This window comes from Neocloeon triangulifer, unplaced genomic scaffold (assembly GCF_031216515.1).
Source record: "Neocloeon triangulifer isolate White Clay Creek 2 clone unplaced genomic scaffold, ASM3121651v1 ptg000013l, whole genome shotgun sequence".
NCBI classification, from domain to species: Eukaryota; Metazoa; Arthropoda; class Insecta; order Ephemeroptera; family Baetidae; genus Neocloeon; species Neocloeon triangulifer.
Window position 1 is genome coordinate 7,884,471 of NW_026775555.1, and position 18,260 is coordinate 7,902,730.

Consider the following 18,260-nt stretch of genomic DNA (forward strand, 5'->3'; position numbering starts at 1 on the left):
GAAAACCTCAAAATTATAGAAAAATCAACAACATTTATTTAAAATTATTAATATTTACAACATTATAGTGTTATTAAGTGTTACCACAGAAATGATGTGAGAGTGAACTTCAGACCCCTCGATTTGACCTCTAGTCTTGCTTTTGGGCTCTCCATTAGGTACAGTGGAGTCTCTGGCACCTGACCGCACAGTCTGTAAACAACCAAACAATTAATTTTGTTATTTTTTTTTTTTACAAATAAACAATTTAAAACAGTACCTCGTCAGAGACAGAGTATTCTCAGCTTCGAAAACTGTGATGCCTTGTTGCTCATCACAGGCAATCATGATGCCTTTCAGCTGCAAAGCCAAACGCCCTTTTGGCGCTTCTATACTGATGTTGCACTTTCCAGCAGGGACGGTCAGCTCCGTCACTTCGTTGCGGTCGCTTGCCAGTTTAATTGTTTGGTCGCATTGGCTGATTGCTATAAAAATTTAATTTTTATTTCTATTCCTGAAAGGTTATATTGATGGAAATACCGTTGTAAGAAGGAGGAGATTGTTGTGGCGCAGTTGGCTGGTTGTTTCCACCTATCTGTTGGTCCAGCAAAAGTGGTGGCACTTGCTGACTGCTCGGCGCCTCATCTGCCGACGGCTGCTTCTGGCTCTCAGGCTGGCCTCCTGCACTTGGTTGGAAGTTGCTGCTAGGAGGTGGCTGGAACTGACTGCCCGACTGGGGATATCCGTAGATGAGGGAAGTTTGGCTGTACGAGGGTTGCTGTGGTTTCTGATTGTAAACTGGCCCTTGTGGCTGGACGTACGAGTTGGAAGGTTGCGGCCAGTAGCTCGTGTAGTCTTGAGAACTTGCCGGGGCATCTTGCTGGACGTAGTTAGGCCTGCTTTGGCCTTGGGAGACTGCAGGAGGCCCCTCTTGCCAGGATTGTCCTCCGTAATTAGACCAAACTGATTGGTCGACAGCAGGGTTGCTCCCGTAAGAACTCTGGGCCAAAGGACGAATTGGGGAATATGAGTATGGTTGGCTTTGACTGCCAGAAGAACTCCAGCTGTACTGATACTGGGGCTTGGCATCAGTGGGAAAATCATTTTGTTGGGGCTTCTGTTCTTTGGGGCTTGAAATAGTTGCACTCTGCACAAAAGTGTGCTGTAAAGGAGACACTTGCAAATATCCCACTGATGCAGTCTGGCCCTCTTGCTTCGGGGGCGAGATGTAAAAATTTGACGCTTGAGGTTTGTAGGAGTTTTCTGCATAAGGTGATTTAATTTCATTAGGCGCAATATTATACTGGCCAGACACAAAGTAATATGGCCGGTACGGTTTGATTTCAATCGGCTGGTAAGAGGGCTTCTCATGAGCTTGGCCATAGGATGGCTTGATTTCAGGGACGTAGTTCTGACTTGATTGAAGAGCGTAGTTGGGTCTCGACTGGTACTGCGGCTGTTGCGGCCCATAGCCAAAATAGCTTGCAGAGGGATAGCTGCTCGAGCTGGTCAGATTTGGTTTAGCGACTTCAGGTGTTGGGTACGGCTGGAAGTAGGACGGCTTTTCTTTCAGTCCACTTCCAGAGACGGTGTTCATCTGCCATGGCATACCATAGGAAACCTGAGGTTTTGGTATTTGGCCACCGTACTGCCCAGGCTGTTGATAGAGGGGCAGGTATGGTTCACCGCCACCTTGAACAAAATAAAGTTATTGTAAATTAATATCAAATACATGAAATATTAAATTAAATAAAAAAAATGTGAATTTACCTGTTGTAACTTCCATAAACATGCTGCCGGTATTTGCTAGAGTGCTGGTTGTGGGAGGTATAACCAGGGGTGTGCTTGTAGGTGCAGGGGAGGTAGGGGTGACTGAGCTAGCCACAGAAGTCAGGGGTATGCTTGAAGTTGAAGGGGATGTTGGTGCGATCGTTGAGCTTGCCGCAGTAGAAATAATCAGGGGTGTTGATGAGGCAGGCAAGGTAAGGGTAGTTTGCTTGCTTGTTGTGGTGCTCAGGGTAGATTGAGAAATCAAAGAAGTGGGGATGGTGGTCATGATAGAATCTCTGCTCTCTGGGATGAATGTGGTTGCGAGGGAGTCGGTGGCTGTTGCTGGTGTGTCGGACGACGGACTCAACCTTGGACTGGTGGCTGAGTCCTCTTCATCCCTAAAAAAGCCTGCTCGGTGTAGAAAGGGCCTTCAGGGGACTCAGGCATGTTTCTCATTCCCTCCCAAGGTGCCTTGGGCGCTCTAGGGTTGGTCCTCACAGACTCCCAAGGACCTTGACTGGTCTCAGGGGCAACGGAACTCGGCGAAAAACCTTGAGGAAATTGGGTGGATGGAGCGCCTTTGTGCATTGGTGGCATATCCGAGTCCCTCGGCCGTTCGTCATACTGGACTTGATCAAAGGCAGCTTGGCCCCGAGGGAAGTTGTGGGGAGCATCATCCTGAGGAGCACCAGAGGTCACTGGTTTCTGCTCAGACGGCCACGACTCAAAGTTGTGGTGATGGTGGTGGTATCCGTGACTATGTCCGTGTTTGTAAACGTTGACAGGCGCGGGCCAACCGTGCTCTTCAACAACGACGGGTTTGTGACTAGGCCAGCTGAGGCTTGTTTGGGTGGGTGGAGTGGGAGGATTGGGCGCTTGCGGTGGGCTTCGAGGAGTGTCAACATTGGCTCCAAGGTCGGATGCCTTGACGGGATCAGTAGGAACGGCAGGAATGCTTTCAAGACTGAAATTGCGATCGGAGGAGGCTTGGATGAGATGACCGTGTCCATCCACACCGAAAAGAAGGGGCAGCGCACCAGTTTCTTGCACACTGGAGAGGAGAATGGGACGGCCGTTAGAGTCACGGGCTATCGTAAAGTCATCAGTGTCCTTGAGCAGGTACTTATCGATGGGGTCTCCTTCCTTTGGAGGGTCAGAGGCTGACATAGTATCTGCTGCAAGGGCAACACCCTGAACAAAAAAGAAATATTAAAATGAAAACTTGATGGAAAAAACAAAAAAATCTTACCTGATTGTTGTCAGAAGACAGAACAGTGCCATCACCATTGTCAGTTTGTTGCTGCTCCAAATCAGGCCAGACTTTTTCCAGATCACCAATGTCAAAATTAGCGGCTTTCAGAGACGATGCTAGGCAGCCAGCCAGCAGAAACGCAACAGCAAAAAGTTGCATCTCTCTGGAACATTTTACAGCTTGCATATCAAGAACCATGTTTAAGAAACCATGCGGGTGGAGTGAAATGGCATTATAGGAAGTGTTAGATTAATCGACGTTATCCAGGCGGGCTCATTAAATTTCTCTGAGCGCGCGCCCACATGCGGGACACTGATTAAAACATAATAATTCATATCCAATTGTGAAATTTGCACAAAGTTGCCAAATATTAAATCCGCTTTGGATGAGAATAATAGAGTATGATAAAATTTTTGGAAAAGTGGAGAGAGAAAGAAGCAATTTTCAGATTTATATTAATTTCATTAACTTTTACAACAACAGACATGGTGTCAGTCACGTCATGAAAAAAATTAGATATTAAAACATTTTCATACATTTTAAATACATTATGGGAGCTTAATTATATAATGGCAAGACGCAATTTATGTTCTTTGACTTCACTCAATACAGAAATTTAATTATGCAGATACTTTGGATTGAAAAAAAAAAACAAAAATAGTTTTAAAATATAATTTAGAAGCTGCTACATTTGTATCTTTCAGTTTGAAAACTAGACTTATTTGGTACTCACTGTGGAAACACTGGGTCCTGTCACACTAAAGTATCAACTCACACTGTCCCAAGTCGGCTTTGCCCACTTATTTATATACACCTGAGAGATGGGGGCATTAAAAAGTTCACTTTCCCTGCTTGCGCCACCCGCACATAACACGCTAATTGATATTTTGTTCATTGCTTGGCTCAAAAAGTACATTTCACGCGATGTCAAATTGCAAATCGAATTGATGGACCGTTGTCAATAGTCCTCATCTTCTGTCAAAACATCCTCTTCGTCCCATGAAATGGTGTTGTACTGAAGAATCTCATCATTCTCCAAGTGGCTTTCACCCTCCACAAATCGTGCAAATCTGCAATTAAAATGTTGTTCCGATTTTCACTAATGGCACAGCACAGCAGGATTTTAAAAGCGAGAAATTGACGAAAGTTATATTTTTGCCAAAAGAGACTACTTTCATTGTCATTTCACTGCACTGTTCTCAATTAACTGCAATCGATAAAATTTAATTTAATTTTCTCAGCTCAAGTATTTCAAACTTTGAACTATTTTAATTTGATGGATATTTTTTCCAATTAAATATTATTTACAGAATAAGTAAAACTTAATTATTTCTGACCTTTGTGGGTTGGAAAGGCTGAGTTGCAGCTTCCAGGGATTACTCTGTGGGGAGCTGCAGAACTCTCTAAGCTCCTTCAAAGCCTTTTCAGTTTCACTCGCTCCTTGAGCTTCGTACTCCTCAGGGGAGATGAATTTGTGTTGCGGACGGAAAATTTTTCTCCGACTAAAATCATTGAAGTATATCATTTAAAGACGTACTTCTAAAATGAAACATTTAAAAAGTTTCCACAAAAAAAAAAAAAAAAAAATACTTAAGATGATATAAACATTCAATAAGAATTATTTTATTCGTAACAGCTAACTAGATTGAGATAATTTTTAATTGCATTAGCTTGACTGGTCATCTTCTAATTGTAAGCCAAACACAGATAAAATGTGAAATTAATCTCACATGAAAGTGGTCACTGTGGCCGACCATCTGGCTGGGAAGTTGTAAATTGCCAGCGAAAGAAAGAGCACGGCAACGGATCCTTCGAGGAAGTGGGAGCTGAGTAGAATTAACACCCCAGCGATGATTTGAAGGGTCCACTGAATGCAGTCAAGGGTCCTGGGATTGCTCACTGGACCAAAACGATGGACAGCAAAGAAGGAAATCAAGCCTGTGACCAAAATGTACGCAGCCACATGTCCTCGGTACTCGTTCATAATTTGTCGGGCATTCTCGTAGGCCAGTCCGAGGAAGTACACACCAACCATCCAACCACCAACCATTAATGACATGGCCAATCCTTTCTATAAAAAAATCAATAATAAATAGATTGAAGATAAGAATTTTTAAATTATTCTCACCTTTGGAAAAATTCTCCACAGGAGAATTGAGACAATCAGAGCCGAGGCCAGCATTCCGAAGCTGACACCAGTGAAATAGTGGCATATTTTGCTTCGAGCAAGTTTGGGAGCCAGAAAGAGAAGGAAAATTCCTGCAAAAGAAAATTGACAAGAATGTTAATAATTCTGTTTCCTTTTTTTTACCAGCCAAATAAAATTTTTTACCTGCAAGACAAGTTGCCAGTCTGTAGTAACTGATGTGAAGGAGCACAAGTCGAGCCTCGACGGCGCTCTTTTGGCTTGAGACCCCAATGCATGACGAGTTGAAAGGGGTCATCTGCACCTCAGTGGGTCCTTGAGACTGTGATGAGAACCACGACCACACTGACTGCTGGCCTTTGTAGCTGGCCTCGACTTCGGCAGCTGAATTTCCAAGGTAGACGGACCAACCAGCTCCAGCAGGCCCTTTCAATTCCACCTGAGAAGGATTTTTTGATATCACAGGGAAAATAATTAACGATCTGCTTACAAATGTTGACTGGAACATTTTGGCCAGCGAGGGCTCCTGTCCTTGGTAGCAGAGCACATGAAGGGAGACGGAATTCGGGCAGGTGACCCATTTTCCAGCCACCAAGTTAGCTAAAAGTTTAAACATCAAAATTAACATTCAAATAAAGTGAAAAATCGACGATAAAATTCGGTTGGTTTTTAAACCGGCATGGCATGGAGTTGCAGGACGGATCCAGAGGTGTTCTTTGATTTGAATTTTTGGGGAATATTTCACTGGAGCAGGACATGAGCTGCACTCAAAATTCACCTTTGTCTACAGAAGCGGCCGTGGCTCCTTGAACCGACCAAAGCAGAGGCCAAATGAGCATAAAAAACGGCCAAAATTTGCCAGTCTCCATTCTCGTCACAGCCATCCTGTTGCTGGTTTGTGTTAATGTGTTTACCGGCTGAAAAGAGGGTGGGGCGGAGTGATGGAGCAACAATAGACTTTTGTTAACATCGGCGCCAAATTTGGCGCCAATATTGCGTGCTCGCTCACAGCCTCATTTTTATGGTTGCGGAAATTCCATGTCTGTCCAGGCTGATGGACAGACACGAATAATATCCGGAACCAGAAAATTCATAGCATGTTTAAAACAAATTTTGTAAAATTTTTTTTAAATAAAAGTAAGAGGCACTTGGCTGGGTTGAAGCTGCGCAAAATTTTATTGGTTTTTCTTTCTGTATAATAAACATTTCCTTCTGAACACTCATGAACAACACACATACACACAGTTATGAATAAGATATAGAGAAAGCCCTGCATTCTTTCGACATCCTTAGCTCCATCAATGGGTCCGTGGAAAGCGTTTAAAATAATTAAGGCACAGTGATGGAGATCTCCAAGCATAAAATTGAAATTTTCATCAGCCAAATCGAAGAGAGGTTCAAATGCAGATACCAGATACATTTTTAAACAGCGAAATTTAAAGTATACGTGCTATACTCATTGAAAATCAAATAATATGATTTGAATGACCGGTGCGATATAAGAAAGTATAAAAATTCACATAACTTTATAATAAATTATTAGCATCTCTATTACAAAAATCATCTGCAAAATTAGCAGTAAATACTATGGAAAGGCATTTTAAAGCGACATAAATTCGACAGCAGTGATATAAAATTGCACGATTTGCAAAGGAATGTGGCTTTTCGATTGAGAATGAATTGTTTTGGACCCTGCGAATCCATCATCTGCTGCTCGACTCGAATTGTGCAAGTAACAAAAGTGGATGATCACTGAGAGAACAGTTCGAAATGTAGCACATTCAGATTCCCCCGTCGTACGAGTAGTCGGCCTTGTTGTGCATGATCAGCCGGTCGTCGACAAAGTAGAAGCTGTCTGAACGTGTCTCAAAGGGGTGCTCTATCATTTCTCTGACTGGAAAAGTAAAAGCACAAAATCAGCTCAATTGCAAACAAAGGTTAACAATAATTGAAATATTATATTCATCAATAAAAATTTTAAATACCTAGATCTGAACTGAGCGTCGGGAATTCATAAATGTGCTCGCAAGTATTTTTGCTGTTCGGAATGCAAAATCCAAACTCAAAGTCAAAAGACTTGAGCAGCTTGTCTCTGAAGAAGTGACGCTCAATCATCCTGAAGTTGTTGACGGCTTTGCTGCCAATCGTGAACTCCACCCTAAAAATGTTATTTTTTAAGTTTAAGGTTTGAAACTGGAAATAAGTCTTACGTGGCACCAACAGTTTTGAGCTTGAGGAATTGCGGGGTGAACTGGTATCGGACAAAACGGCCAGCATTCGGGTCCACCTCTTCATTTTCATGATCAGGCTCATCCTCATGGTCAGAATTTGAGTCTTAAAATGAAATAACAAAATTTAAGACAAAAATTTTTGGTTATTAAAATTTTATACCTGTGTGTGGCGGTTTGGCGATTTCAAACAAAATAGTTCCGGTCTCGAGATCTCTGATTTTAAATCTGGTGAAGTCGATCTCGTAAACGTTGGCGTCAGGCGAGCACAGGTAGTCTGCAAAATTATTAAAAATGGTAGCAGTCAGTGCCAGTTCCTTAACTCTAATTAGCGCAATCACAGGCAACATTATTCATATAAAAATATTTCACCGCGCACCTGAGCTTCATTCATAAAATTTATCGATCTCAGCGCGCCCCATTTGTGCCATTAAAACAGAAGTCGCTTCTGGTTTTAGCTGATGATTTATTCATGCCAAAATGTCCCCACAGAGAAAGTCGACTTCTAGATGTTAATTATTAAAACTTGTAAGGCGGAGCTGGTGAATAAATGAATGGTGGGCTTTCGGAGCATTTGATTAATGATCTTACAAACTTTGAAGGATTCAAATGTAATATTTCAGATGCAATGATTAATAATTGTAAACAATTGAATGTTTAAATTATATTACAATTTGAATGGCAGTAATTATTCAATTTCTTAAATATTGGTTTAGCCGCTTCCTTATTAATTAAATTTATTGAACAAACTCAGAAAATTATTGATTAATTGTAATTAAATCTATAACATGTTTAATTAGGAAATATTCTGAAAGTTCATGATGTAAAAAAAAATTTAGGGTAATACAAAAATAATATTTTTAATTTGAAACAATAAAAAGAAATTGTTGAAGAAATTGGAACTGGAGAAAATAATCATGGAAATGAAGATATTGAATAAAATAAATAAAAATATTTAATTATATAAACTAAGAAACAGCTAACTTTAGATAGTTTTAAAATTGTATAACATTTTCTATTGAACACATTAATTGTGTTCTGTTTCCTTAATTTGAAAAGAGACGCGTAAGTAAGGTTAAACTAATTAACAGCAACAAGGAACCCCTTCGCTTTCGGGACGATAAACTTAATCGTGGCTCGACCTACAAACTGTCTTTTACGACGAGGGGTCGCGTTTCACGTTCCATCGCGGCTCCAAATGGAAATGTGTGGTGTGCGTGACCAAAGAAACGAACTCGGCGCAAATAAAATATTGTCCATTTTGGCGCAGCCTCATTAGGGGCGCGAGTTATGCAAATTCGCCTGAAATTAGGCCTCGCCGATTGATTCTTGCGCCTCACTGTCCGTATAAATAATTCAGACGTGGGCGGTGGCGGCGCTTTTGACGCCCTGGAATGAATGGAACGGAGAAAAAATTTAATGAGAGTGCAGACCGATAAAGAGAAAAGTTGGCTGCACGAGGATGAAAGAGCTAATTACAAAGTTTTGCGTGAGTCACTTTTGCTACGAGAAAAAAGTAGTCTCTCAGCAAGATATGAAAGGCTTATCTCTTGCAACATTAATCATCTCGTTTTTCCTTAAGAAATTTTGTGATAATATGAGTTATATCAGTTAAAAATTATTTCAAAAAGTTAAAAATCGCAATTAACAAATGACAGAAAAAAATTGAACGAAAATTTCGTAATTTTGGAATCAAGCAATAATCAAGATCAGTTTAGATAAAAATTAAATTAATTATTTAATTTCATCTGAAAATATAAATTATTTGCATTATTTTGAAGATTTTGTGATAATAATAATATAAATCTTTAATTTTTAAATCCATTTTTCACTTGGAAAAATAAGTTTAAGTTTAAAAAATAGATTTTACTGAAAAAATAATTTTTTTCTTAATAATTAAATATTATAAAAAAATTTGAAATTGTTGCTACTCTTTACTAATTGGAAGTATTGTTATTTATTACAATTTTTTTTTACTGATATTGACAGGTTCACTGATCAAGAGTGGAAAATAATGCAACAAATTTGCTGCCCTTGCTCAATCAATACCAAATTTCAAATTTCAATCCATTAAAGTAAATTGGAAGCGATCAGGTTGCTCTGCATTAATTTAGAAACACCATCGGATCCAATATGAATAATGGAAAAATGCATCTGTTGAGCCGGAAAAGGTCGCAACGCCACCGACCTCTGAAATTGATTTGTCAATATAGACAAACTCAAAGTTTGCTTTTCCGCAAATAATGCAAATCGATGTCGGATCAATCGACGTGGTGTTTTTTCACGCGAGAGAGTGCAGACGGAAATAAGAGAGCTGGGGATGGTAATTGAATGGATAGAAGAGTCCGAAGTCGTATACCAAAGAACAATTCTTTTTTGTTGTGAAGGACGTGGAACAAATTCCCAGGAGAGGGCAAAACTTTCGCTGTTGGCCAATGGGGGTGCACGCGAGGCTCATCCTTTGATCATTATTTTATCAGGGTGCATTTCTATCGACACAATTTTTCTGATTGATTGAAACTCGGGCACATAAAATATCAGATTAGAAAATTGAAAATAAAACTTTCTTAAAATTTAGTAATGTGAACTAATGTTATTTAAAATAATCCCAACTAATTAAACTGCTTTAATTTTATTTAAACTAGTTAAGATCCAATAATTTAGGAAGTTTTGGGTAAGGGGTTAAATTTTAATCATTATTTAAAAATTTAATTCCATCTTATTAATCAAATGGATTGGATTTCAAAATAATATATTTTAGCCTTTATTTAACTTCACTTTTTAATATCTATATGATAAAATTTAATTATTTATCAATTAAAAAAATTGCAATATTTTAATAATAAAAAGCAGTTTAGTCACATTGGAAAGATTAATAATTGTCACTGAAATAAACTACAATAATTATTAATCTTCAGATAATGAAAAAAATATTAAATTAAATTACAAAAATTTAATTAATATTTCGAATATTTCATAGTTAATTCATTTTTAGTAAAAAATATTTTTGAATAATAGTATTTTATAAAACCAACTCACTTTCTGTGATTCTGGGCAACCTGAGGACGTCGTCGGGACTGACAAAGCCCTTCATGACCAGCGCTTCCTCTGTCACCTCGGCTGAAAAGAAACTCTCGATAGAGAAAATGAGGACCAAATCTTATCTATCAGATCTATATCTCTGCGTGGAAATTTTTGTACGTTTGTGGTTAGGGCAAAGGGGTGTGCGATGTTGAACCTCTCACGAGGTTAGAGACCAGGATTTGCCCACGTACCTTCGACCTGGCGACTCCGGAGGGCGTCGGGCGTCTTGAGCGACTTGCGGACGCAGCTCATGTTGGGTCGGCTGCCTGCTTCGGTGTCCGCCCCAGTCTTGGGCACGAGGAAATTGTTTTATTGCACTTGTCGAATGTGTGTTTCAAGCTGGGTCGAACGTCAGTCGATCAGCTTGCGAGGAAAGAAAACACCCGTCTGCGGCGCCGCCACCGCCGTCTGTCGGCGCCCCCCGAACTAATGTGAGCACCGAAATCGTGGAGGTAAAATATACGTACAGAAAATCCCATGAGCGCGAGTATCACAGTGTTTGATAATTGACTTGCCAGGGCTGCTAGTGAACATAATTATTCATCTATGATGATTTCGTTTACTTTCTTTACCTCACTTTCCCTCTTCCTTCGTCTCCTTTTCTTCTTTTTTTTTTAGGTTTATTTTCCTCTTCTGCTTCATTATTGCTCTGATAGAAAAATGTCAATTTGAATTTCGATTCATTTCTCTTTTTGGAAACTTTTAACTTTGTTTTTAAACACAAATGATGGGATTTTCTTATATTTAAAAACACTTGGCACGTACCAAGCCAAAAGGCTAATAAATAAAAAATTAGAATTAACTAGAATTTTCACAGCTAGGCTACCCGCGTAGCAACAAAGTTTTACAGGTTGCATAGCTGAAATATATCTCAAAATAAAATATAATAAATATGATAAATATTATATAAATTACCTACAATATTTATTAAAATAAATAAAATTTAGGATGCAATGCAACATAAATACACGTATGCACTTTGTAACTTTTTAAATAAAATTTATTTTACTTGTTAAGCATTTTGCAACAATTATTATTATAAATACACAAATATGTAACATTTAATCTGCTTTTTTTATCAAAATAAAAGCTACCGTTTATTTTCTGCATTCATAACAGTTAGATTTTAGGATGTTCTTATTATTTGGTGTCAAACAAGAAAAGTAAATTCCGTTTTTTTTCTAACAACTTAGTAGAATAGTATTAGGCAATATAATCAGGATAAAAATTAGCCGTGTTTGTAACTGAAGTTTTACTGATTTGTTATTTTAATTAATAATTGTAATTTGGATGTTAGTGATTTTTTTTGTTACAAAAATGTGTGTGTGTTATAAAAAAATAAAGTGATTATTTTTTCATTTGTTTATGTGCCAAGTACTAATACCAATAATAATTGCTTGATGAAAAATAAATGAATTTATTGTGTAGCGACTGTAAAATCAAAATTAACGTATGCATTTTCAAAACATAAAAAATTTTGATGTCTGAAACGTGAGACTTTTCACGCTAAAAGCGACATTCCACCAGGGCAGTTTGCACGTATGCAGAACAGAAGCGATTAAAATGTGAATTCGTGCTGACAAGTCTAATTAAAATAATTATAGTGTATTTTTTTTCTCTGAAAATAAGAAAGGTGGTGGCGGCGTCCGTGGATAAAATTTTGGATCGAGGCCGCGGGAGCCGCCCCTGAGATAGTGGCCTTCGACACTCTGTCAACGATAAAGGAAGGGCGCTTAAAAAAAATTAAAAAGGGACAGCAGTCATGTTTTGGTTTTTGGTTGTGTTGGTGGCCGTCGTGGTCACCACGAAAACCGCCCCCATCGACCCTGAGGATTCCTGGATGACTGACGAGGACGATTTTTACGACTTTTACGGCCAACCAGACGCAAACACAGGAGAAAGAGTGGCCGCTTGGAATCCTTTTTCGAGGGTTTGCAAGACATTTTTCCATTTTCTGTTTGATGGAGATAATCAAAATTATAAAAGATGAAAAGTATCTGATTTATTTAATAAATTTTCAGAAATTAGTATTACGTCACATAAATTTACGAATATATTAAAATTAAATCTGAGTTCAATCTCAATATTTGTGAAACACTGTTCACTAAATCTAAATACAACCATAATGTTATCAAATTAAATTTGATAAACTATTATTTAAATTAGAGCAGAAATTGCCCTTTGCTAATTTCACAATTTGAAATAAAAGAGACAATTAAAAGAAATAATTCCAATTTTCAAATTGCTCCACACTATATAAAGTTCTGATATCTGGAACACGCCAAATTAAAAATAACAAAGTCACTTCATTTTCATCATTGGTTAAAACACTGTTCCATACCAAACTGTGACTATTATGATTTTTGTAAACATTTTTAAATATTTATATGTTTAGTTTAACACTTTCTAATCGTATATGGAAATTTTCAAATCTTCTTAAAATTTAGATAAATCCGGAGGAATTGGGAAGCTACGCCAAGGGTGACATTCTGATTCCTCGCGACCCACCCTTGGAAGGTGTGCGAAACGCCCTGGTGGCGAGCGAAGCTCGATGGCCGGGAGCTGTTGTTCCCTACGTAATCAACGGGACGTTTTCCCTTGACGAGGTTGCGACCATAAGCGCCGCTATGACATCCATCGAGCAATTCACGTGCATCAAATTCGTGGAGCGGACCACAGAAGTGGACTATGTGACCATCGAGAGCGGCGCCTCGGGCTGCTGGTCATCCGTGGGGCGCATTGGAGGAAATCAGGTCCTCAATTTACAACCACCGGCATGTGTTTGGAATGTAAGTTTGTTTATGTGCAAAAATAATAATAAATAATTATAAAAATATATAAAGTGCTTAAAATATTTAATTTTTTAAATTAAATGATAATTTTGTATTATTTTTAAATATTATTCTTATTATTTGCTAATTTTTTTATTTAATAAAATGGCTATAACATTTTAATTTAATTAATTTTTTATATTATTTATCATTTTATTTTTATATTTTATGAAGTTAGTTAAAGGCATTTAGTGTGGATATTTGCACTTCAACAAAAAGTTTCAAAAGGAATTTTTTTTTGTTATCTTATGATATTTGATGAAATTTAAATTAATTATGTGAAACAATTATTGATTATTATCCAATAAAGATTTAATGTTGGAATTTGCACATTTTAAATAAAACTCCGCAGGTGGGGACGCCTATTCATGAGCTGATGCACTCCCTGGGATTTTTCCACGAGCAAAGTCGCCACGACCGCGACAAGTACGTCCAGATTTTCTGGCACAACGTGCAGGTCGGTCAGGACCACAACTTCAAAAAGTTTGACCGAACATTGGCAACCACGGTCGTGCCCTACGATTTCAACTCAGTCATGCACTACTCCGGTTTGGCCTTCAGCAAAAACAACAAAAGCACCATCAAGCCCAAGGTAAATTTTCTCTTCAAAAACGCATTTATTAAAATATCCTTTATCGATGCACAACACCAGAATTTTGAATTCGAAAAAATTTCGTAGAACAAATTATTAAGAATAAATAAATATCTCGAATCTTTTTCAGATGAGTGGCGTGAGACTCGGACAAAGAGACTATCTGAGCGCCAACGATATCAAGAAAGTGAAGCAAATGTACCAGTGCAATTAATTTAGATTTTTATAATATCTAATTAGGACTTCACCCCCAATTTAAATATGTTAAAATTAAACAGTTTTTATATTGATTAGTTTGGAATAAAATAAAAATTTTCGTGCAACTTCGTTATTTTTTATTTTCTTATTGATTCAAGAAATCAAGGTCTGATGGTGACTCCGGCATTGGCTTCGAGCCAGTCGAGGTACCAGGTGACCCTGGTGAAGGCAGCGGGCCATCCTGACTCGCAGCCAAGCGAGACGCCGAAAGAAACAATGCCGATCTCGGTGGCTTCACCGTCGGCCTCGGTGATCACAAGAGGACCGCCAGAGTCGCCATTGCAGGTGGACGAGGCACCACCGTCGGCGTCGCAGCACAATTTGTTTTCGTTAATAATCAGGGGGCCGTAAATGGCCAGGCAGTCGTCTTGAGTGATCACTCGCAGGTCCACGTATTTCAAATCGACGTTAATAGAAGACGAATCTAGAATTTTCAAATTTTTTTTTAGCTAAAAATATTTAAAAATGGATTTTTAATGTAGTCGTGAGTTGATTGATTAAAAAAATACTGTATTCAAAAATGAATTTTGAAGAATTTTGGGCATATATCTAAGTGAGATTTAAAAAATTCTTATTTTTATTTATTTGGATAAAAACAGAAAACTGGCTTTACATTTTTCTGATTGAGATTTTACTTGATAGCAACTATCATAGACCATTTATAAAAAAAATTTAATGGATTTTATTTATGTTAGTGAGTATGCGAGTATTTTATATATAATACTAAATTTTAAAACATTATTATCAGTGCCCTCTTACATACGTTTGGTTACCATGTTTTTTGTCGTCGAATTTATCTAATAAATAATTTACTGCACAGGGTTTTTATTTTATAGTCTTTTTTTCAAAAACAATTTGTATAAACTTCAAAATATAAATAATTTAGTAAGGAAAGAGAGGTCAAACAAAATTTTAATAAAAATATTTTATTTTATCCAAGATTTTAAACAAATTCAAGTCAAAAGCAGTACCAGTATAATGCTTGTGTGATTTCTTGTTAAAATTTTATTTTTTTTGTTTTTTTTTGTCGTCAGCATTCAGAGGGAACAAAAAATATTTTAATTGAGAATTTTTGATTGCTAGCCTTTTATAAATTTTTAATTTTTAATATCCTCACAAATTTCTGCAAGGATGCACGTGACATACTATTATGATATATTGTGTAATTTTGAGGGGATTTTTTATTTAATCAATTTAATTAAAAAATAAAAATTATTCTTACTGTCGGAAGATTTGCCCCATCCAGAAACGCGAGCAACAGATTGAGCAAAAGTTGTGTTTTCTTGAGATCGGGACGGAAGACGAACAGGCGCGATGTCTGTTGAATTAATTTTTTGTATTTTTAAATTAAATGCTTGAAGAAAAATAATTTACTGGGTCCAGAAACAGCTTCAGAAAGTTTCAAAATTCCAATGTCGTTGTTAATTACGACACCATTGTATTCTTCGTGAAGAACAGACACATTGGTGGAAACAACCACGCGGCCAGGCTCATCAATATTGTTGAAATTCAGGGCACCTGCGTGCACTTCCCAGAATGCAAAGCTGGATTTTTATTTTATATTAAATTTATTAAAATCAAACGATCAGTACTTATTGATGCAATGTCCAGCGGTGAGAACGACGTCATCGGCGATCAAAGAGCCGCCGCAAAAACCTGCACCCTCGATCAAAACTGCGACCTGATATTTGAATTGTCCTTCGACGGCATTTTCTCCTCCGATAATTCGGTTTTTGGAGAAGTGAGCTAATCATAAATCAATTTATTATTTTTCGCTAATTTAATTTTAATAAATCTCACGTCTTCTCAAAAGAGGAGGCTGTGGCTGATGAGCAGGTCTCACGTCAGCCCAGTCTGTAGCCTATTTAATTGTTCACAAATATCTTGAAAATTGGAAGAGTATAATTTAAATTAATAATAATTAATCACCTGCGCTACGGCAAAGAAGAGACAGCACGCCCAGATGAACCTCATGATTAGAGAAAAACTTACAAAGCTGATCTTTTGCTTTTGATTGATTTCTAATCAATATTTGCAATCTCTTACAGACGTTGTTTCAGAAGTTGAAAAATGTTTCTCATCTTATAGATATGGAAGGTCCAAAACACCCAATTTAAAAGCTGCGCAACACAGACACTTGAGTCTCGAACCTTGGTCGCCAGAACGGGTCAATCAAATTGCTAATCAAGATGTCGATAACTGCATAATTTGACTGACTGACTGGTTGCGAACAGTGATAAGAGTTTTGAAAAGCGTCTCCTATTATAAGAAGGTTCAAATCATGATGCAAAATCAAAGAAAACAGCTTTGTGTTGCTCAACGATTTGATAAGATAAGGAACGTAAGTTAAAATAAATTGGGCGAAAATTCCCAGCAGAAAATAACCAATGAAGGTCTTTATTTGCGCAATAACCTTAAAGTATTCTCTAAGGTCTCAAGGTGATTCCAGCATTAGTTTCCAACCAACCGAGGAAACTGGTCACACGCGTCAGGCCACCGGGGAATCTCGATTCGCAACCAAATGAAGTTACAAAACTATTGATTCCAATTTCCGTGGGCAAGCCGTCTTCTTCGTAAATCACCAAAGGACCACCAGAGTCACCCTAAAATTTTACTCCTTGTAAATAATCCTTAAATTAAAATAAATATAATAAAAAAAAACTGACGCTGCAGATGTTTTCGGTGCCGTTGTTTGTACTGATGCAGATTTTCTTATCGTTGAGGACCAGCTCACCATACCAAGCTTGGCACGCTTCGTTAGTAATAATGGTTACGTCAGCAAATTTGAGATCAGGACTGATGCTCGTTGCGTCTAAAATTTTTTAAATTAAAAAATTGAATAAATTTATTTTCCATTATTTCAGCAATATCCCATTTTGGAGGGTCAATTAATTTAAATATATGAGAAATATGAATTTACATTAAATCTTCAACTTACTGTCAGACGGTTTTCCCCAACCACTGACCCTTCCGGTCTGATTAGCAAAAGTTTCATTAGCCATTGACCAAGAGGGCAGCCTCACAGGCGAGATATCTTTTTTAATGGAAATTAAAATTTAATTACGAGTAATTTTTAAAGTGCTGAAAACTAACTAGGGCCAAAAACGGGATCTGGAAGGTTGACCAAGGCAATATCATTATTGATGATGAGGCCGTTGTAATTTTCATGTAGGGTCGCGTTGTAAGACGTAACAATGACGCGGCCAACCTCGGATTCATTGTTAAAATTCAAGGCGCCAAGATGAACTTCAAAGGAGACGAAGCTGACAACAGGATTAAATTCTGTGGCAAAATAATTTATTTCTGTTTTTTACTCCTTGACACAGTGGCCTGCAGTGAGCACGACTTGGTCAGCGATAAGCGAGCCCCCACAGAAGTACGAGTCGTCCATTCTGATTCCAACTTGATATTTCAATTGTCCTTCAACTGCATTTTCTCCGCCAATAATTCGTCCCGCAGGACTTTCTAAATAAATAATTGAATTATACTAAATGGGTTTGGAATTTATATTGTACCACCATTATTTGGCACAAAGCCGATGCTTCTTTTCGCCCCATTGCTCTAATTGTCAACAAATAATACATTGAATTAAAACAAAAAACTATAAAGTGGTGAATTACCCAAGAGAAGCAGAGGAGAGCTAACAACGATGATATGATTAGTAGCCTCGTCATGTTTACAATGCCAACCGCTTTGCCACAGTCAACAGCTCACACTACTTTTTTTTGTATTGATAAAATCAACACTTGGAATGATTAGAAGCGACAATGGGAAAGAAATTTCAATGATACTCTAAAATTTTATTTTTTGAGACTCATATTTTAACAAGGAAACATTTTTTTACTCCTTTAATTAATAGTGCAACGCTCACTCATCTCATATTTTTGGTGGCGCTCGAAAGCGATTTTTAAATATAAACGATTGCTTTACTTATTTTTAAATAGCCAAATGAAAAAGAATGCAAGAATATAAATATAGATAGATGCCAATATTTTTTAATGAAAAAGTGTTGCTATTATATAGGCTGCAGTTTTGTTTTCGCAAGAAGTTTATGATTAGAAGAAAAAAATGCGTACAAAATGTTAAATTCTCAATCTGGTTTTGCACATTTTGCGGTCGG

General features: G+C 37.6%; 7 protein-coding genes across 8 annotated transcripts; 1 reads left to right on the forward strand and 6 right to left on the reverse strand.

Moving 5' to 3' along the window:
* Positions 1–13: 13 nt before the first annotated feature.
* Positions 14–2,169, reverse strand: LOC132199043 (adhesive plaque matrix protein-like). The gene is made up of 4 exons (XM_059623423.1): positions 1,750–2,169; positions 520–1,671; positions 260–464; positions 14–192 (listed from the first exon to the last, which is right to left on the reverse strand). The coding sequence occupies exons 1-4, from the start codon at positions 2,033–2,035 to the stop codon at positions 81–83; spliced, it is 1,755 nt and encodes a 584-aa protein (XP_059479406.1). The 5' UTR covers positions 2,036–2,169; the 3' UTR covers positions 14–80.
* Positions 2,113–3,849, reverse strand: LOC132199050 (uncharacterized). Its single transcript, XM_059623431.1, has 3 exons — positions 3,735–3,849; positions 2,999–3,164; positions 2,113–2,940 (listed from the first exon to the last, which is right to left on the reverse strand). The coding sequence occupies exons 2-3, from the start codon at positions 3,158–3,160 to the stop codon at positions 2,113–2,115; spliced, it is 990 nt and encodes a 329-aa protein (XP_059479414.1). The 5' UTR covers positions 3,161–3,164; positions 3,735–3,849.
* Positions 3,850–3,932: 83 nt separating this feature from the next.
* On the reverse strand, positions 3,933–6,077 carry LOC132199047 (nuclear envelope integral membrane protein). Its single transcript, XM_059623429.1, has 7 exons — positions 5,926–6,077; positions 5,638–5,747; positions 5,334–5,586; positions 5,130–5,260; positions 4,732–5,072; positions 4,339–4,503; positions 3,933–4,071 (listed from the first exon to the last, which is right to left on the reverse strand). The coding sequence occupies exons 1-7, from the start codon at positions 6,029–6,031 to the stop codon at positions 3,960–3,962; spliced, it is 1,218 nt and encodes a 405-aa protein (XP_059479412.1). The 5' UTR covers positions 6,032–6,077; the 3' UTR covers positions 3,933–3,959.
* Positions 6,078–6,280: 203 nt separating this feature from the next.
* Positions 6,281–10,836, reverse strand: LOC132199059 (protein unc-119 homolog B). The gene is made up of 6 exons (XM_059623448.1): positions 10,651–10,836; positions 10,415–10,495; positions 7,539–7,652; positions 7,358–7,481; positions 7,133–7,305; positions 6,281–7,041 (listed from the first exon to the last, which is right to left on the reverse strand). Exons 1-6 carry the CDS (start codon positions 10,709–10,711, stop codon positions 6,929–6,931), a joined length of 666 nt encoding a protein of 221 aa, XP_059479431.1. The 5' UTR covers positions 10,712–10,836; the 3' UTR covers positions 6,281–6,928.
* Positions 10,572–14,203, forward strand: LOC132199057 (hatching enzyme 1.2-like). Its single transcript, XM_059623445.1, has 5 exons — positions 10,572–10,911; positions 12,089–12,389; positions 12,907–13,248; positions 13,643–13,882; positions 14,013–14,203. Exons 2-5 carry the CDS (start codon positions 12,222–12,224, stop codon positions 14,094–14,096), a joined length of 834 nt encoding a protein of 277 aa, XP_059479428.1. The 5' UTR covers positions 10,572–10,911; positions 12,089–12,221; the 3' UTR covers positions 14,097–14,203.
* On the reverse strand, positions 14,185–16,265 carry LOC132199053 (brachyurin-like). The gene is made up of 6 exons (XM_059623439.1): positions 16,070–16,265; positions 15,941–16,001; positions 15,733–15,886; positions 15,515–15,684; positions 15,363–15,458; positions 14,185–14,564 (listed from the first exon to the last, which is right to left on the reverse strand). The coding sequence occupies exons 1-6, from the start codon at positions 16,112–16,114 to the stop codon at positions 14,242–14,244; spliced, it is 849 nt and encodes a 282-aa protein (XP_059479422.1). The 5' UTR covers positions 16,115–16,265; the 3' UTR covers positions 14,185–14,241.
* A 242-nt stretch (positions 16,266–16,507) lies between these two features.
* On the reverse strand, positions 16,508–17,865 carry LOC132199054 (brachyurin-like). 2 transcript variants are annotated; one of them, XM_059623441.1, is made up of 7 exons: positions 17,761–17,865; positions 17,659–17,701; positions 17,455–17,605; positions 17,234–17,403; positions 17,079–17,174; positions 16,807–16,952; positions 16,508–16,743 (listed from the first exon to the last, which is right to left on the reverse strand). In XM_059623441.1, exons 1-7 carry the CDS (start codon positions 17,812–17,814, stop codon positions 16,567–16,569), a joined length of 837 nt encoding a protein of 278 aa, XP_059479424.1. In that variant the 5' UTR covers positions 17,815–17,865; the 3' UTR covers positions 16,508–16,566. The 2 variants fall into 2 exon arrangements, with proteins under 2 accessions (XP_059479424.1, XP_059479423.1); XM_059623440.1 differs by having other exon boundaries at positions 17,656–17,701.
* Between the last annotated feature and the right edge of the window lie 395 nt (positions 17,866–18,260).

What these genes read in the sequence shown, in the direction of transcription:
- LOC132199043 (XM_059623423.1), bottom strand. Translation starts at nt 2,035, where the DNA reads ATGACCACCATCCCCACTTCTTTGATTTCTCAATCTACCCTGAGCACC. An exon ending in ATCTCCTCCTTCTTACAACG is followed by an intron (nt 465 to 519) that starts GTATTTCCATCA and finishes AAATTTTTATAG; the next exon opens with CAATCAGCCAATGCGACCAA. An exon ending in AATACTCTGTCTCTGACGAG is followed by an intron (nt 193 to 259) that starts GTACTGTTTTAA and finishes GGTTGTTTACAG; the next exon opens with ACTGTGCGGTCAGGTGCCAG.
- LOC132199050 (XM_059623431.1), bottom strand. Translation starts at nt 3,160, where the DNA reads ATGCAACTTTTTGCTGTTGCGTTTCTGCTGGCTGGCTGCCTAGCATCG. An exon ending in TGTCTTCTGACAACAATCAG is followed by an intron (nt 2,941 to 2,998) that starts GTAAGATTTTTT and finishes TTTTTTGTTCAG; the next exon opens with GGTGTTGCCCTTGCAGCAGA.
- LOC132199047 (XM_059623429.1), bottom strand. Translation starts at nt 6,031, where the DNA reads ATGGCTGTGACGAGAATGGAGACTGGCAAATTTTGGCCGTTTTTTATG. An exon ending in GGCCGCTTCTGTAGACAAAG is followed by an intron (nt 5,748 to 5,925) that starts GTGAATTTTGAG and finishes TTAAACTTTTAG; the next exon opens with CTAACTTGGTGGCTGGAAAA. An exon ending in AGCCTTTCCAACCCACAAAG is followed by an intron (nt 4,072 to 4,338) that starts GTCAGAAATAAT and finishes TTTTAATTGCAG; the next exon opens with ATTTGCACGATTTGTGGAGG.
- LOC132199059 (XM_059623448.1), bottom strand. Translation starts at nt 10,711, where the DNA reads ATGAGCTGCGTCCGCAAGTCGCTCAAGACGCCCGACGCCCTCCGGAGT. An exon ending in CGCCAAACCGCCACACACAG is followed by an intron (nt 7,482 to 7,538) that starts GTATAAAATTTT and finishes TTTCATTTTAAG; the next exon opens with ACTCAAATTCTGACCATGAG. An exon ending in CTCAAAACTGTTGGTGCCAC is followed by an intron (nt 7,306 to 7,357) that starts GTAAGACTTATT and finishes TAACATTTTTAG; the next exon opens with GGTGGAGTTCACGATTGGCA.
- LOC132199057 (XM_059623445.1), top strand. Translation starts at nt 12,222, where the DNA reads ATGTTTTGGTTTTTGGTTGTGTTGGTGGCCGTCGTGGTCACCACGAAA. An exon ending in CACCGGCATGTGTTTGGAAT is followed by an intron (nt 13,249 to 13,642) that starts GTAAGTTTGTTT and finishes AAAACTCCGCAG; the next exon opens with GTGGGGACGCCTATTCATGA. An exon ending in AAAGCACCATCAAGCCCAAG is followed by an intron (nt 13,883 to 14,012) that starts GTAAATTTTCTC and finishes AATCTTTTTCAG; the next exon opens with ATGAGTGGCGTGAGACTCGG.
- LOC132199053 (XM_059623439.1), bottom strand. Translation starts at nt 16,114, where the DNA reads ATGAGGTTCATCTGGGCGTGCTGTCTCTTCTTTGCCGTAGCGCAG. An exon ending in TCTTCTTTGCCGTAGCGCAG is followed by an intron (nt 16,002 to 16,069) that starts GTGATTAATTAT and finishes ACAATTAAATAG; the next exon opens with GCTACAGACTGGGCTGACGT. An exon ending in GCCTCCTCTTTTGAGAAGAC is followed by an intron (nt 15,887 to 15,940) that starts GTGAGATTTATT and finishes ATTTATGATTAG; the next exon opens with CTCACTTCTCCAAAAACCGA.
- LOC132199054 (XM_059623440.1), bottom strand. Translation starts at nt 17,814, where the DNA reads ATGACGAGGCTACTAATCATATCATCGTTGTTAGCTCTCCTCTGCTTC. An exon ending in AGATCCCGTTTTTGGCCCTA is followed by an intron (nt 17,175 to 17,233) that starts GTTAGTTTTCAG and finishes CCATTAAAAAAG; the next exon opens with ATATCTCGCCTGTGAGGCTG. An exon ending in TTGGGGAAAACCGTCTGACA is followed by an intron (nt 16,953 to 17,078) that starts GTAAGTTGAAGA and finishes AAAAAATTTTAG; the next exon opens with ACGCAACGAGCATCAGTCCT.